The sequence below is a fragment of the Camelina sativa genome, chromosome 11 (genome assembly GCF_030686135.1).
Source record: "Camelina sativa cultivar CO46 ecotype springtype chromosome 11, ASM3068613v1".
In the NCBI taxonomy this organism is placed as follows: Eukaryota; Viridiplantae; Streptophyta; class Magnoliopsida; order Brassicales; family Brassicaceae; genus Camelina; species Camelina sativa.
In genome coordinates, this window is record NC_141890.1 from 13,223,413 (window position 1) to 13,237,427 (window position 14,015).

The 14,015-nt window shown below is 33.4% G+C and overlaps 4 protein-coding genes and 2 non-coding genes across 9 annotated transcripts; 4 read left to right on the forward strand and 2 right to left on the reverse strand.

The window, feature by feature from the left end:
* Positions 1–3,768: 3,768 nt before the first annotated feature.
* On the forward strand, positions 3,769–6,033 carry LOC104723311 (binding partner of ACD11 1). The gene is made up of 5 exons (XM_010441650.3): positions 3,769–4,009; positions 4,605–4,708; positions 4,817–4,892; positions 4,992–5,072; positions 5,152–6,033. The coding sequence occupies exons 1-5, from the start codon at positions 4,004–4,006 to the stop codon at positions 5,836–5,838; spliced, it is 954 nt and encodes a 317-aa protein (XP_010439952.1). The 5' UTR covers positions 3,769–4,003; the 3' UTR covers positions 5,839–6,033.
* Positions 6,034–8,016: 1,983 nt separating this feature from the next.
* On the forward strand, positions 8,017–8,540 carry LOC104723312 (putative defensin-like protein 307). The gene is made up of 2 exons (XM_010441653.3): positions 8,017–8,126; positions 8,220–8,540. Exons 1-2 carry the CDS (start codon positions 8,078–8,080, stop codon positions 8,480–8,482), a joined length of 312 nt encoding a protein of 103 aa, XP_010439955.2. The 5' UTR covers positions 8,017–8,077; the 3' UTR covers positions 8,483–8,540.
* On the reverse strand, positions 8,084–8,174 carry LOC147933919 (small nucleolar RNA R20). The gene has a single exon (XR_015573504.1). It is a non-coding gene; the product is annotated as a small nucleolar RNA R20 (small nucleolar RNA).
* A 761-nt stretch (positions 8,541–9,301) lies between the features above and the next one.
* On the forward strand, positions 9,302–9,846 carry LOC104723313 (defensin-like protein 306). Its single transcript, XM_010441654.3, has 2 exons — positions 9,302–9,384; positions 9,498–9,846. The coding sequence occupies exons 1-2, from the start codon at positions 9,336–9,338 to the stop codon at positions 9,740–9,742; spliced, it is 294 nt and encodes a 97-aa protein (XP_010439956.1). The 5' UTR covers positions 9,302–9,335; the 3' UTR covers positions 9,743–9,846.
* On the reverse strand, positions 9,347–9,430 carry LOC147933920 (small nucleolar RNA R20). Its single transcript, XR_015573505.1, has one exon. It is a non-coding gene; the product is annotated as a small nucleolar RNA R20 (small nucleolar RNA).
* A 251-nt stretch (positions 9,847–10,097) lies between the features above and the next one.
* On the forward strand, positions 10,098–13,772 carry LOC104723314 (homeobox-leucine zipper protein HDG4). 4 transcript variants are annotated; one of them, XM_010441655.2, is made up of 10 exons: positions 10,098–10,561; positions 10,657–10,826; positions 10,939–11,056; positions 11,185–11,337; positions 11,418–11,786; positions 11,874–11,972; positions 12,059–12,464; positions 12,536–12,792; positions 12,889–12,984; positions 13,074–13,772. In XM_010441655.2, exons 1-10 carry the CDS (start codon positions 10,373–10,375, stop codon positions 13,446–13,448), a joined length of 2,232 nt encoding a protein of 743 aa, XP_010439957.2. In that variant the 5' UTR covers positions 10,098–10,372; the 3' UTR covers positions 13,449–13,772. The 4 variants fall into 4 exon arrangements, with proteins under 4 accessions (XP_010439957.2, XP_010439959.2, XP_010439958.2 ...); XM_010441657.2 differs by having other exon boundaries at positions 12,557–12,792; XM_010441656.2 differs by having other exon boundaries at positions 11,880–11,972.
* The last annotated feature ends 243 nt before the right edge of the window (positions 13,773–14,015 follow it).

The window sequence follows — 14,015 nt, forward strand, 5'->3', positions numbered from 1 at the left end:
TATGGAGAGAACCTTGCGTCCAACCTCCTCCACCATGGAGAGAACCTTGGTTCCGCCTTCCTCCCTTGGGGAGATAACCTTGCGTCCAACCTCCTTCACATCCCTTGGAAAAATAACCTTCTGTGCAACCTTCTCGACCATAGAGAGAACCTCGACACTGCCTTCCTTCTGTGTGGAGAGAACATGTTCACGTCTTTTTGCTATCTCAAAATAGCTTGCTGCGACAACCAATGAAAGTATAAACTTTTTTCTAACGTTACAAAATCTTTTGATAGTAACTAATGTTAAATTTCCCAATGTATTCGTGATAGTAACTATGCAGAAGTGAAAGTAAAATAGTTGGCTTAATGTGTTTATACTGCATAATATACTAATCCGTGATGTGTTATCAAAATAATGTATGACCACCATGAAGAAAACCTCGGCTCCGCCCTCATCCTTTATGGAGAGAACTTTGTGTCTAACTTCCTCCACCATGGAGAGAACCTTGGCTCCGCCTTCCTCCCTTGGGGAGATAACCTTGCGTCCAACCTCCTCTACCTTCCTCCCTCGGGGAGATAACCTTGTGTCCAACCTTCTCCACCATAGAGAAAACCTCGGCTCTGCCCTCCTCCTATGTGGAGATAAAATGTTCACATCTTTTTGCTATCTCAAAATGGTTTGCTCCAACAACCAATGAAAGTAAAAACTTTTTTCTAACGTCACAAAATCTTTTGATAGTAACTAATGTTAAATTTTTCAATGTATTTGTAGAATTGTCTTTGACACACCATGATGTAGCATATGTCTTTGTAATGCCTCAACCGCCACCTTGATTAGTGAGCTCATGTCCACTCTCAGCCATGAGCCCACCTTCCTAAGTGGGCCCTACATCTATTAATGGCCCGTGGACGCATCCATATTCGATGGCCGGTTTGTTACGTTTGGGAGGCTTTCAAAATTTGTTTACCGACCCTACAAATCAACAAATGATCTTTTCTGTGTTTTTTCCTCACTCGCACAGTTCCGACAATCACTTCCAGGAAGGTCACCCATCACGAAGTTCTCTCAGGACCTTTGACCAAAAAAGTAAGTGCATTTTGATGACATATGTGGCCAAATCAATTCTTTTAAACCTTTCCGTAAACCAGGGTGTCACAGTCTTTAAGCTCTTATGGATCTATCAACAACGATTTATGTTTTCCAATCTATCTATCTATGTTTATTGTAAGCTTGTTTTTAATAACCCTATTTTATCCATCTATTAAGTTGATGAGCTTCTACTCGTTATCTCCTTTTGGGATTGAATGAATAATGGTAATAATTATGTTTGCAAACAAAAAGAAGGGTTTATGACCAACCAATCAAAGTTGATAACTTAGAAGAAAATTAATTTTGTATAATTAAAGAAGCAATAGGAATTTATAAGCACGGTAATATATGAATCCCAAATAATGCAAAGACGAAAATATAAATTAAATAAAACAATCGAAAAATACTATAATAATTTTTAAAATACAGTATTAGGAAAAGAACAAACAAAAGTATTAGGAAAAGAAGTCACATATATTAATCTTTTTCTTGGGTCAACATATTAACCTTACCTATTCCCAATTGAAAAATGAGAAAGTATGAGAAAATTTTGGTTTTAAAAAATAAGAAAATTACCTTCCCATTAAAAAAATTTCAATTAAACAAAGTTGAAAGCAGTGTTTTTGAATAAATTATTTAAATATGAGACGATATTTATATAGAAGTGAGTATTAATAATTAACTGTATATTTTCCTTAATTCCTTTTTATATATTTTTTTGTAGAATTAATAACTTAAAATTAAAAAGAAGTAAATAATATTGTAATTTCGAATTTTATGAAATGTATATATATAATCTCTTTATAATTATTTTTAAAAAACTTTGTATTTTTTTATAAATTCTCTAATTTTTTGATAATTATCATTTATATTATTAATATTTTTTAAAAAATAAAATTTTTTATTTTTTTGTAATCAAATTCCTCCTATTAAATATTAAATTTTACACATGTCAAAATCTAAAATTGATAATTTGACACATATCAAAATTTTGTTAATGACTAACTTTCAAAACCCAACTTTATATAATAAGATATTCACCCTAATGTATCGACTAGAGAACAAACATGTATTATATAAAGACACAAAATCATATAGTAATATAACAATTATTTAAAAAAAGAACTTACGAGGAAGCAATGGCGGCGGTTAGTGTGGAGATGGAACCATAATTTACCTGCCATAGGAAAGTAAAAGATGCAAATTTTATGATTCTTTTGCCTATTTTTTTGTGTGAAATATCTCTTGTTCAACTTTCATTCAAGAATTAAAAACAGTAAAAGAGTTAATTATTTTTAAAAGGAAGAAATGACTTAAATCAAAAATAAAATAAAAAAGAGAGCTCGTAAGGTATCCCTAATTTGAAAACGAAAAACTATTAAATAAATAAATAAAAAACATCTTCGATTTCACATTTCACTATTAAACATTTTTTTTTTTGGTTTCAGAATATTATACTTGATAATCGAGCAGTGAAGAGAAGATAATTATGTGTCCACCTAGGTAAAAAAAAGGCTGATCTGTATTAATATTATAATTTGATAGGATAAAGATTTTTACTGAGGTGTCAATATCTGCTTCAATATTGAAGCTGATGTGTCACATCAGAAATGCAACATATCCATATTTTATTGTATTGATTTTCTTTCAAAGTTTCACCTTTTAAGTGGGATTTTGTAAGATATATTTTTTAACTAGAAATATTAGAAAAGTCTCCTAAAATCATATTCAGTAGCATTTTATAAAAAAATTGTGATATTTTGAATAACAATAGATTTGAGGTTAGATTTATAAATTATTTATTTAATAACAAGAGATTCTAAATGATTTTATAAATTTTATATTCAGTAACATAGGATTTCATATGATTTTTTTAAATGTAACGATTATTTGCATCAAATACATCAACATTTAAATTTAGACCAAAAAAACCATAAAGTTTGTGGGAGACCATTTAATACATCAAGTTTTGTTGAATTACCGTTTAAAACACCAAATATCATTGATGAAATAAAAAATAACATGCCTTTAAACAGAAAAGTAACGATTATTAGTTGATTAGTTATCTTATTTAACGACAAGTGTATTTTGTGTTGATCAATGATATTTGATATTTTAAATAACTAGAACTTAATGTATTAAATAGTCTTTTTTAAAGTTCATTAGTTTTTCCATTTTTTTTTGCCTAAATTTGAAAGTTGATATATGAAATGAAATCTAAACGGTATATCCAGTCTTTTGTCTTTCCCTTCAATAATAAAATGACAAAAATGTCAAAATTCGTAAGTTAGGGGGCAAAGCTCTAACCGAAGTCAACATTGCTCTGAGGTCAGGACACGTGGATGGTAGATATTGGTGGACAGCGTGATGTCGTCACGACGCGTCAATCGTCATGATAGATTTGGGACTAAATTATGAAAAAAGATTTAAGATTATGGGGGTAACATACATACTATAGACACTTACGTGAATAAAAAGAATAAAAAAAAAGTAGTAGAAGTTTAATTATAGGACTAAACTATTTATTTTACTTTTAATAAAAATTGATATTGTTTTTTAAATGATTTATCCACGTCGTTGGGCGAATCTAATTATTTTCATTAAGAAATATTATATATAAAAAAAGGTGTAGATTTTGGGGAAATCAGGAAAGTGTTTATTATATAAATTACAACAATAATGGCACGTGAGAAGGATCCGACCATATCACGTGCCAAACCCGAATAAGACTCGTTTTTCCAAGGCGTTTTAACAGGGTCCACTTTTCTTCTTTTCTCCTCTTCACATCAAATCCGCGACCCAAAGATTTTTCTCTCTTTTGATTTTTTTTTTTATTGCGTTTCAAATTTGTTCCTGATGAGAGAGAGGTGAACAAGAAAGACCAAAATAAAAACAATCTTCCGTTTCAATCCGCGTCAAAGCGATCTTCATCATGTCGGTGAGTTTATCTGATCCATTTTGTTCTCTGCACGTTCTTGAAACCATTTGGTGGTTTTTTTTTTTTGTGATTGAGGAATATAGATCTGTTCATTGTGTGATTGTTGTAAGGATGTGTGAAAAAAATGGCGTTTAATTTTTGGGTGAAGGAAGGAATCCGCCTAGTTTTGTTTTGGATTTGGTTTTTAAAATTTTTTAATTTTTTTAGACGATTCGAAGTTTTTCAGTTTTTGATTTTTTTAGGTGAAAATCACTGTTTCGGAGACCTAGTTTGAGCATTTTGTAATGTCTGATGTGTTGTGCCGCATATTGTTAATTTAGTTTTGAGACAAAGATTAGCTTTTTCAATATTTTCAATATTTTGATTATTATCTTTTAAGATTATGAGCTTCTTTTTATCTTCTTGTATTGATGATATACATTATACATTGTTGTTTGTGTTTCTGATCATTGTATTGGTGATTGAATGTTTATAAATTCAGTTTGTGTTGCTTCAGGAATGTGTATGTGCATTAGAAGGAACCCAATGTCTTAGATGTTAAGAATATGGTAAAGTAAAGCTTGTGTATTTTAAAGTCTCTGTCTTTCTCTTGCAGATGACTTCTGTCAAAGTGAGCAATGTTTCTCTAGGAGCAACTGACCGAGACCTCAAGGAGTTCTTTTCCTTTTCTGGTGATATTCTGTACCTCGAGATGCAGAGGTTTGGTTTTGCTTTCCTCTCTACTTCTTCCTTCCTTCCTTTTTTGGAAGGCTTTTAGATTACAAGCTTTTTACTTCTTCAGGTTTCTTAACTCTTTTTTTAACACAGCGAAACTGAGCGGACTAAGCTGGCGTATGTTACTTTCAAGGATTTACAAGGAGCTGAAACTGCGGTTCTTCTCTCGGTATTTTTCTCTTCTCAGCTTGTTTGTATCAGTTCTTCTTTTATTTTATTAATCAAATTCCTTTGAGTGACCTTGAGAGTATTTGTGCAATTCTTTCAGGGAGCTACTATTGTTGATTCTTCAGTTATTGTCACTATGGCCCCAGATTACCATCTATCCCCGGAGGCTTTAGCTTCCTTAGTAAGCTCTTTATTTATTCATCTATCTCTTCTGACATTTTTCACAACTCAAACTCTTACCATTTCTATTTTTTTCACAGGAACCCAAGGACAGCAACAAATCTCCCAGGGCAGGTGACTCTGTGTTGAGAAAAGCTGAAGATGTTGTGAGCAGCATGCTTGCAAAGGGCTTTATACTAGGCAAAGATGCCATAGCTAAAGCCAAGAGTGTTGATGAGAAACACCAGCTAACATCTACAGCATCTGCCAAAGTCGCATCCTTCGACAAGAAAATCGGTTTCACGGATAAGATCAACACCGGCACAGTCGTTGTGGGAGAAAAGGTCAGGGAAGTTGATCAAAAGTACCAAGTCTCGGAGAAAACCAAATCTGCAATCGCTGCTGCCGAGCAGACAGTGAGCAATGCAGGTTCAGCTATAATGAAGAACCGGTATGTGCTCACAGGTGCTACATGGGTCACTGGAGCCTACAACAGAGTGGCAAAAGTTGCAGAAGAAGTTGGACAAAAGGCTAAAGAGAAAGCTGGTATGGCTGAAGAAGAGGACAAGAGGAAAGTGGTTGATGAGTTTGCTAGAGTTCACTTGTCTGAATCACCAAAGGCTGCATCATCAACACAGGAAGCCGAACATGAATCAAAACCCTCTGAATTTTCTGAAGCAAAGAAAGAGTCTGAACATCTCGAGCCACAACCGCAGCCGCCGCAGCAACAATCTCCTCCATCTACAGCTCCGGTTACGGCTCCGGCTCCTACTCCGGCTCAACCTTGATATATGCAGACAAGTAAAAACCTATATGATTCTTGTTGTAACCAGTAAAACTTGGAACTGATCTCTCTTGAATTGTTGAAGAAGAAGATTGCACTTTTTATTTAGGACAAAGACTTGTGTTCCTGTAACATTGGATTTATGGTCGGTTTGGTAATTAGACCTGAGAAAAACAATTTTGTCCTTGTTTTCTTGAAATATCTCCATTCTGCAAAATTGATGAAGAAGCAAGGTTGAGTATTTTAACCAGCCTAATATTTTACTGAACCAAAATACCAATCATTTTGTTCCTTTCTCAAGTCTCAACAAATAATATTCTTTCAGTTATCTTAAATTTTTAACTAGATTAGGACTCAGGTTCTAGCACATGTTGAAATTTCTTTTATTTATATTATAATTTTAGAATAAAATATAATTTATACGATGGTTTTAAAAAGTTTTTTTTGATAAAACATTATGTAATAAAATCATATGCTAAATATGATGGCTTGAACACTTATTTTGTAAATTTTATATTGTTAATTTTGTAGTTTTATGTATGAGTAATGGTTAGGTTTGTTGTTTGTCTTTATTTTAATTTTTGACGTGTTTGGTGAAATTTTTTTAATATGACCCGTGCTTAGATAAGATTTTATTTTTAACTGCACAATAAAATCTCGGAAATCACGATTAAGTGTGATAAATTGCCAAAAAATTATTATTTTTTATGCCTAACAGTATATATTTTGTAACAATACATGGAAAACTATATATTTTATTTTGGAAATTGTATAAATTATTGGAATATTTTCTTCAGAGTATTATTTGGGATATTCTCAAGTGTATTCATATAGCCCAGATTGACCAATTAATCTATATAACTTTTTTTGTAATCAACCTATATTTAATCTATAACTTATTTTGTAACCAACTTATAAAAATTATATATTCTACAAAAAAAAGTTGTGTAATTCTGTTTTATGTATTTTAGTGAAAGAAGATTTGCATGATTTATATAAAAGTTTGAAAGATTCCATTAAGATTTTATTTTCAATTGCAGAATAATATTTCAGAAATCACGATTAGTTGTGATAAAGTGCAAAGATTTTATTATTTTTTATGTTTAACAGTATATTTTTATTCTCTTTAATAAGTTGGTTAACAATGTGATCTAGTAAGAAAATCTGTCGAATCTGCCGAAAATAAATTTGAAATGTTCTCATTTAAGATTTTTGGAAACAACGTGCTGTGGCAATAAACTTCCAAAAATAATTTTTAGTTCGAAAAATAATTTTTAGTTGCACACACTATTTATCTTGTAACCAATTAATTTATCAATTTAGAATAATCTCTTGAATCCACTATTTAACTTGTAACCAATTAATCTACAATTAATGTATAACCTATTTGTAACCAACTTATTAAAATTATATAGTCTACACAATAATGTTGTGTACTTCTGTTTTATTATAAAGGGGATTATATATTCTACAAAAAAAAGTTGTGTAATTCTGTTTTATGTATTTTAGTGAAAGGAGATTTGCATGATTTATATAAAAGTTTGAAAGATTCCATTAAGATTTTATTTTCAATTGCAGAATAATATTTCAGAAATCACGATTAATTGTGATAAAGTGCAAAGATTTTATCCTTTTTTTATGTTTAACAGTATATTTTTATTCTCTTTAATAAGTTGGTTAACAATGTGATCTAGTAAGAAAATCTGTCGAATCTGCGAAAATAAATTTGAAATATTCTCTTTTAAGATTTTTGGAAACAACGTGTTGTAGCAATAAACTTCCAAAAATAATTTTTAGTTGCACACACTATTTATCTTGTAACCAATTAATTTATCAATTTAGAATAATATCTTGAATCCACTATTTAACTTGTAACCAATTAATCTACAATTAATGTATAACCTATTTGTAACCAACTTATTAAAATTATATAGCCTACATATTATTGTGTACTTCCGTTTTATTATAAAGAGGATTAAAAACATCTTTGTAGAAAAAAAAACAAAAAGATATAAGGATCTAAGCATTTTAAATTTAATAAGATTGACGTATTGATTGCAAAAATAAACGTAAATAGAAGAAAATCTCGACTAATTAAACACATTACCAAACTAAATTTGTTTAAAGTGAAAAAAGTAAAAAAGAAAATTGCCACGGTATAAGAGAAAATACATATATATCGTTTAGTTTGCAAACAATATCAAAATCATTACTAACAAAAGAAAAGTATAAACACAATAAAAATGGAGAAATCAGCTTTGATATTCATTGGTATTATACTTTTTTCAACATGTGAGTTTACACAACAGATTTTATTTTTCAATTGTATTGATCCTCTACTTCACCAATATGGATAATATAATATCAATTATATGATTCTAACAGGTACACCGATTCTAGCACGAACTGGATATCTACCTTGCAAGAACAACGTTGATTGCGTTAGACTCAAATGTCCAACACCATTTGGTACGCCCACGTGTGTGAATGCTGGTTGTGAATGCCCGCTTGAAAGATTTGTGGCTTTACCAGATGATACCAATACCAATTGTGGTGTGGCTACTTGCATTGACTATTGTAAGGCAAAAGGTGAACAAGCTTATGCTTGTATCATGAACCGTTGTTACTGTCACAAACCTCGCATGTAATTTATATAACGGATACTCTTTCAAATATCGAATATTATCTTTTTAATATTGATTAATATCATACTGTTACAATAATATTTAAGTTGGCCAATTTGACTAAGAACGTAAAACCATCTCCAACCCCACTCTATTTTAGAGTCAAAACTCTATTATATAAACATTTGCTCCAACCATATTCTATATTTTATTCTAAAATAGAAAAAATGACGAGATTGCTCTATATTTAGAGTAACTCTATTTTTTTACACTACCTCTATTTTAGAGTCAAGTATAGAGTAACACATTGAAAAAAAAACATGTTCTATTTTAGAGTTACCATATAATAGAGTAAAAAATAGAGATATACACTGGAGATGGTCTAAAACTTAGTTCGTATTATTTTCTTTCACTTCATTTTCAGATTCATTCTTCATTTGTCTACGTTATGTACTTAATTGCTGATGAAATACACATTGGAAAAAATGAGTATCAAATTGACCTTAAAGATAATCACATTTGGGAAAATGAATATCAAATTGACCTTAAAGAGAAATTGAGATCCGGCCTGTGCCCAAGTTAATTGTGAATATTGTGGTCAAAGTATGTGATTTTTAATTTATGATATGCATCAAAAGACAAGATACAATGGTAAATTTTCCACTCTTTCTAAAATAACTTAGGTATAAAATATTGTTACATTAAAGATAATAACGGTACTTACCAAAAAAGAAAATGCAAACACTGACCAGTAAAACAGTTTGCAAAACATATTGCTTATGGTTGGTTTTCTTACACTTATAAATAGTCTCCAAATCATCCACTTTACCCACCAAATCAAAACTCAAGAAAAAAATACAAACGTATTCAATAAAAAATGCAGTCAGCGACTTTGATATTTATCGGTTTTATGCTTTTCTCAACATGTAAGATTTTTGGATCATATGTTTATTAGTTGCATTCATCACCGTCACTATAATCATCTTCATCATCAATGTTACATATCATCATGAGCAATAACATATTTAAATCTTCACAGGTACGCAAATTCTTGCACAATCTTGCAACAACGACTCTGATTGCACTAATCTAAACTGTGCAACAAAGAGCCACATCAAGTGTGAGCAGAACAAGTGTCAATGCGTTAATGAAGGATACCTCCGCGTGATATCCCTTAAGCCAAGGTGTAATGTCCAATCGTGCATTGACTTGTGCAAATCAAAAGGCGAAGTTATATATGTTTGTATCACATACCGTTGTTATTGTCGCAAACCTCCAATGTAATAACACAAGCTTAGCAACAATTGTAGTATCTTAAAGTTCTTCAACTGCGGCAAGTTTCAACATGTACTCTTTTATTTTATATTCGATAAACAGAGTAAAATAATGTAAATCTTACAAAATAACATGCATAGTTATGTAGTAGTACCTGCTTGACAAAAAAAAAAAAAGTTATGTAGTAGTACCATATTAAACTCGGACTTGGTCCGTGAGGGTCCGTAAGATAAGTAACGTGGTTGTAGTACACGCAATTGGGAAGCGCGTAAGGAATAAAGTTTGACCGAGAACCTAAGTTTGTTGACTTTATGGAATCGTCTGGCGAAGATTTGATTTGACACTCTGCTTCCTTCGAGGGCAAAAAAGAACAAAGGTAAAGAGTGTTTGACAAGCTGTTTTGTCTTATCAGTATTCCGTTAAATATCGCCGTTAAACATAAACGTACGCCGTTTACTCTTCTTAGTTGGTATTTTAGTGATTCTTTTTTTTCTCTCTTCAGTTTCTCTCTGAAGCCAAAACAAGATAAAGTATTGAGAGTGAAGACGCAAAAAAGATGAAGTGAAAAACAAAATCCTTGAACTCTCTCTCTCTCTCTCACTCTTCTTTGTGTTTTCTTCTTCTGATTTTGTAATAAAAATGGAAACGAAAGACAAAACCGTGATGTACGGAGATTATCAAGTGATGAAGTCTAGCGAAGATGTTTCATATTCCGATTCCGACAAGATTTTCGGTTCAACCTCTTCTTCGTCTCCGACAGCAACAATCCAAAACCCTAATCTCAAGTTTACTGCTTTCGATAACCTTAATTTTCCTTACATGACACCGGTTCGTCTTTCGCTTCCAACCAAAAACCCTAACTTTTTTCTACTTACTTTTTTATTAGAAAGTTGATGACTTTTTGTTGTTTCGGTGGTTTTTAGAAAGAAGAAGAGTACGGGGTGATGAGCATGATCGGAAGCGGGTCGGGTGTGTCAACCGGGTCGGGTCATCATTACCTGGTGGAGACTACTGCAATCGAAGAAGAGTCCTCTGCTGCTAAGAAGAGTCGTTACCATAGGCACACTGTTCATCAGATTCAAGAAATGGAAGCGTACGTCTTCTTGCCGTTTCCTTTATTCCACATATGTAGTTACTATTTCAAAACAATGTTATATGATGAGATAATGTTTACTATTTTAATTAAGTTTGTGTGTATTGTATAGAGTGTTTGAAGAAACTTCTTATCCGAGTGAAAACAAAAGATTGAGATTAAGTGAAGGACTTGGTCTCACGCCTCTACAAGTCAAGTTTTGGTTTCAAAACAAACGTACCCAAATCAGGGTAAAAAGTTCACTCTTTAATGTTCTGTGGCTTGATTTTAACCATGTAAACCGGTTTAAGTATCGGGGTTTAGAAAATCTGGCTCTGGACCATTCATGTTAGATGTTAATACTGAGATTAATTAACAGGCACAACAAGACAGAAGAGCTAATGTAATGCTGAAAGCAGAGAACGATACTCTTAAAATTGAGAGTCAAGAACTTCAGTCAAGTTCACAGTGCCTCTCTTGCTCTTCTTGTGGCAACAACCTCCGCATCGAAAACACTCGCCTCCGCCAAGAGGTATTCCAATGAATTAATCTTAAAATATTTGATGTTTTATCTACTGTATCAAACTGTTATAGTGTTATTATACGTTGCAGCTTGATCAGTTACGCCGCATCGTTTCGATGAGGGTCGACCCTCCTCCTCCTTCACAAGAGATTGCCTGTTTCTTCCCGGAGACTGATAACAACGACGACGTGTTGATTGCAGAAGAAGAAAAGGCTATTGCGATGGAACTTGCAGTTTCTTGCTGTCAAGAATTAATTATCATGTGTGATGTCAATGAGCCCTTGTGGACTAAGAAGAGATTAGACAATGAGAGTGTGTGTCTGAACGAGGAAGAGTATAAGAAGATGTTCTTATGGCCTCCAATGGATGATGATGATCGTTTTCGCAGAGAAGCTTCCAGAGCTAAAGCAGTTGTCATGATGAACAGCATGACCCTCGTCAAAGCATTCCTTGATGCTGTAAGAACAAGTCAAAGCACATTTCTTTGAATGCATTTTCTAAAAACTCACATTTTAACATAGATATGTTACAATTTTGCTTCAAAGGATCAGTGGTCAGAACTGTTCTGCCCGATAGTGTCAAGCGCCAAATTGATTCAGGTCATATCTTCTAAAGTGTCTGGAACAAATGGTTCTCTTCTTCTGGTGAGTAATTCTGTTTTAGTACATAGAGTGATCAAATAAGTTCATCTTTTAAGGTAGTGAAGTCTTTGTCTCTCTTTTGAAAACAGATGTATGCAGGGTTACAAGTAGTATCTCCATTACTACCAACAAGAGAAGGTTACTTTCTTCGATATTTGGAGCGAAAGGCGAAAAAAGTAAAATGGATAATTGTAGATTTCCCGATCGAAAGCTTCCGCGGTTTTGTCAAACCAGCTTCAACTGCTGCTACTACTACTATTGGACTATACCGGAGAAAACCTTCTGGTTGCATCATTCAAGAAATGGCTAACGGATACTCTGAGGTCACATGGGTAGAGCACGTGGAAGTAGAAGAGAAGCAAGAACAGGACGAGGTGGTTAAAGAGTATGTGAAGAGCGGTGTAGCCTTTGGCGCTGAACGATGGCTAGCTGTGTTGAAGAGACAGTGTGAAAGGATGGCTAGTCTCATGGCTACAAACATCACTGACCTTGGAGGTATATAACTTGTTTCACAAGTAAAACATCAAACTTCCACAACCAATGTGGTTTTCTTATCCGTTCTTTAGTGTTTTTTTTGTTTTTTTCAGTGATACCTTCTGTAGCAGCGAGGAAGAACTTGATGAAGCTGTCACAGAGAATGGTGAAAACTTTTTGCCTGAACATAAGCAATTCGTACGGACAAGCATCAACAAAGGACACAGTGAGAATCGTAACCAGGACAGTTAGTGATGGTTTTGTTCCTTGTGCCGTGTCAGTCACGTATCTTCCTTATTCTCATCACAAAGTCTTTGATCTTCTCCGTGACAATCAACGTCTCTCTCAGGTAAGAAAGTAAAAAAACTAGAATCTGCTTCCTCTGTTCTTCTGATCCATAAAGGTTGTGAAATCCAAATTTGAGATTTTTTCTTCTCTGCTGAAGCTGGAGATCTTGTATAATGGGAGTTCATTTCAAGAAATTGCCCATATCGCTAATGGATCACATCCTGGAAACAACACCTCTCTTCTTCGGATCAATGTTAGTGAGATTTCAAAATCTTTCATACTTTTTCAAAATCAAAAAATTCGAATTTTTAATTCAAAATTTATGGTTCTTGAATTACGCAGATGGAGAGCAACACATGGCATAATGTAGAGTTGATGCTTCAAGAAACTTGCACCGATGACTCCGGCAGTCTCCTCGTGTTCTCCACCGTCGACGCCGACGCATTTCAGCTCGCTATGAACGGCAAGGATCCTTCTAACATTCCTCTTTTGCCCGTGGGGTTCTCTGTTGTTCCAGTGAATCCATCCGATGGCGTCAAGGGCACTTCTGTGAATTTGCCTTCGTGCTTTCTCACCGTTGCAATACAGGTCTTGGTGAAAAACACCTCCGGCGCCGATGCAAAACTAGATCTTTCCACTGTCTCCGCCATCAACAACCGTATTTGCGCCACTGTCAACCGTATCACATCCGCGCTGGTGAACGACGTCAGTAATTAAGGGAACATTTGGAGGGTATTTTGGTAAATATTGCGCAGCTAAAAAACTTGATTAGGTAATGTAATTTTGGTCGACGAGGGTAAATTCGATCCGGTATAAAGGGTAAAAACAGTAGTTTTACTACCTTAATTTTTGGGGGAGTCAAGAACGAACCTAAGGCATGATGACATTTTTTGGTGAATCGGGTTTTACCCGGTTTTAAAAATGCTTGACTGGTTCGGGTATTGACTTACAAACTTGGATAAACCATAACGGTTTGGTTTGGTATTATGGTTTTGTTCTTTTTGTTGCAAGTTTAATGCTAATATTATTATTATGTCTTAATCTACTTGTGGCATTTTATTTTGAATCCTTGTAAAGTGATCCAAGTCTATTGGTACTAAAGGCATAGACTTTGTTTTAAGACCTATACACGGCCTAAACCCTCCAGAAAGAGACCTTGAAACTCGAGAGTGAGGTATCCTTAGTTCCTCCTGGTTCTTCTTAGTTCTTAATATAGACTTTGTCTAAAGACCTATATACCGTCCTTTACTCGCTTGGTACTTGTACTTAATGTAGAAAAATGCA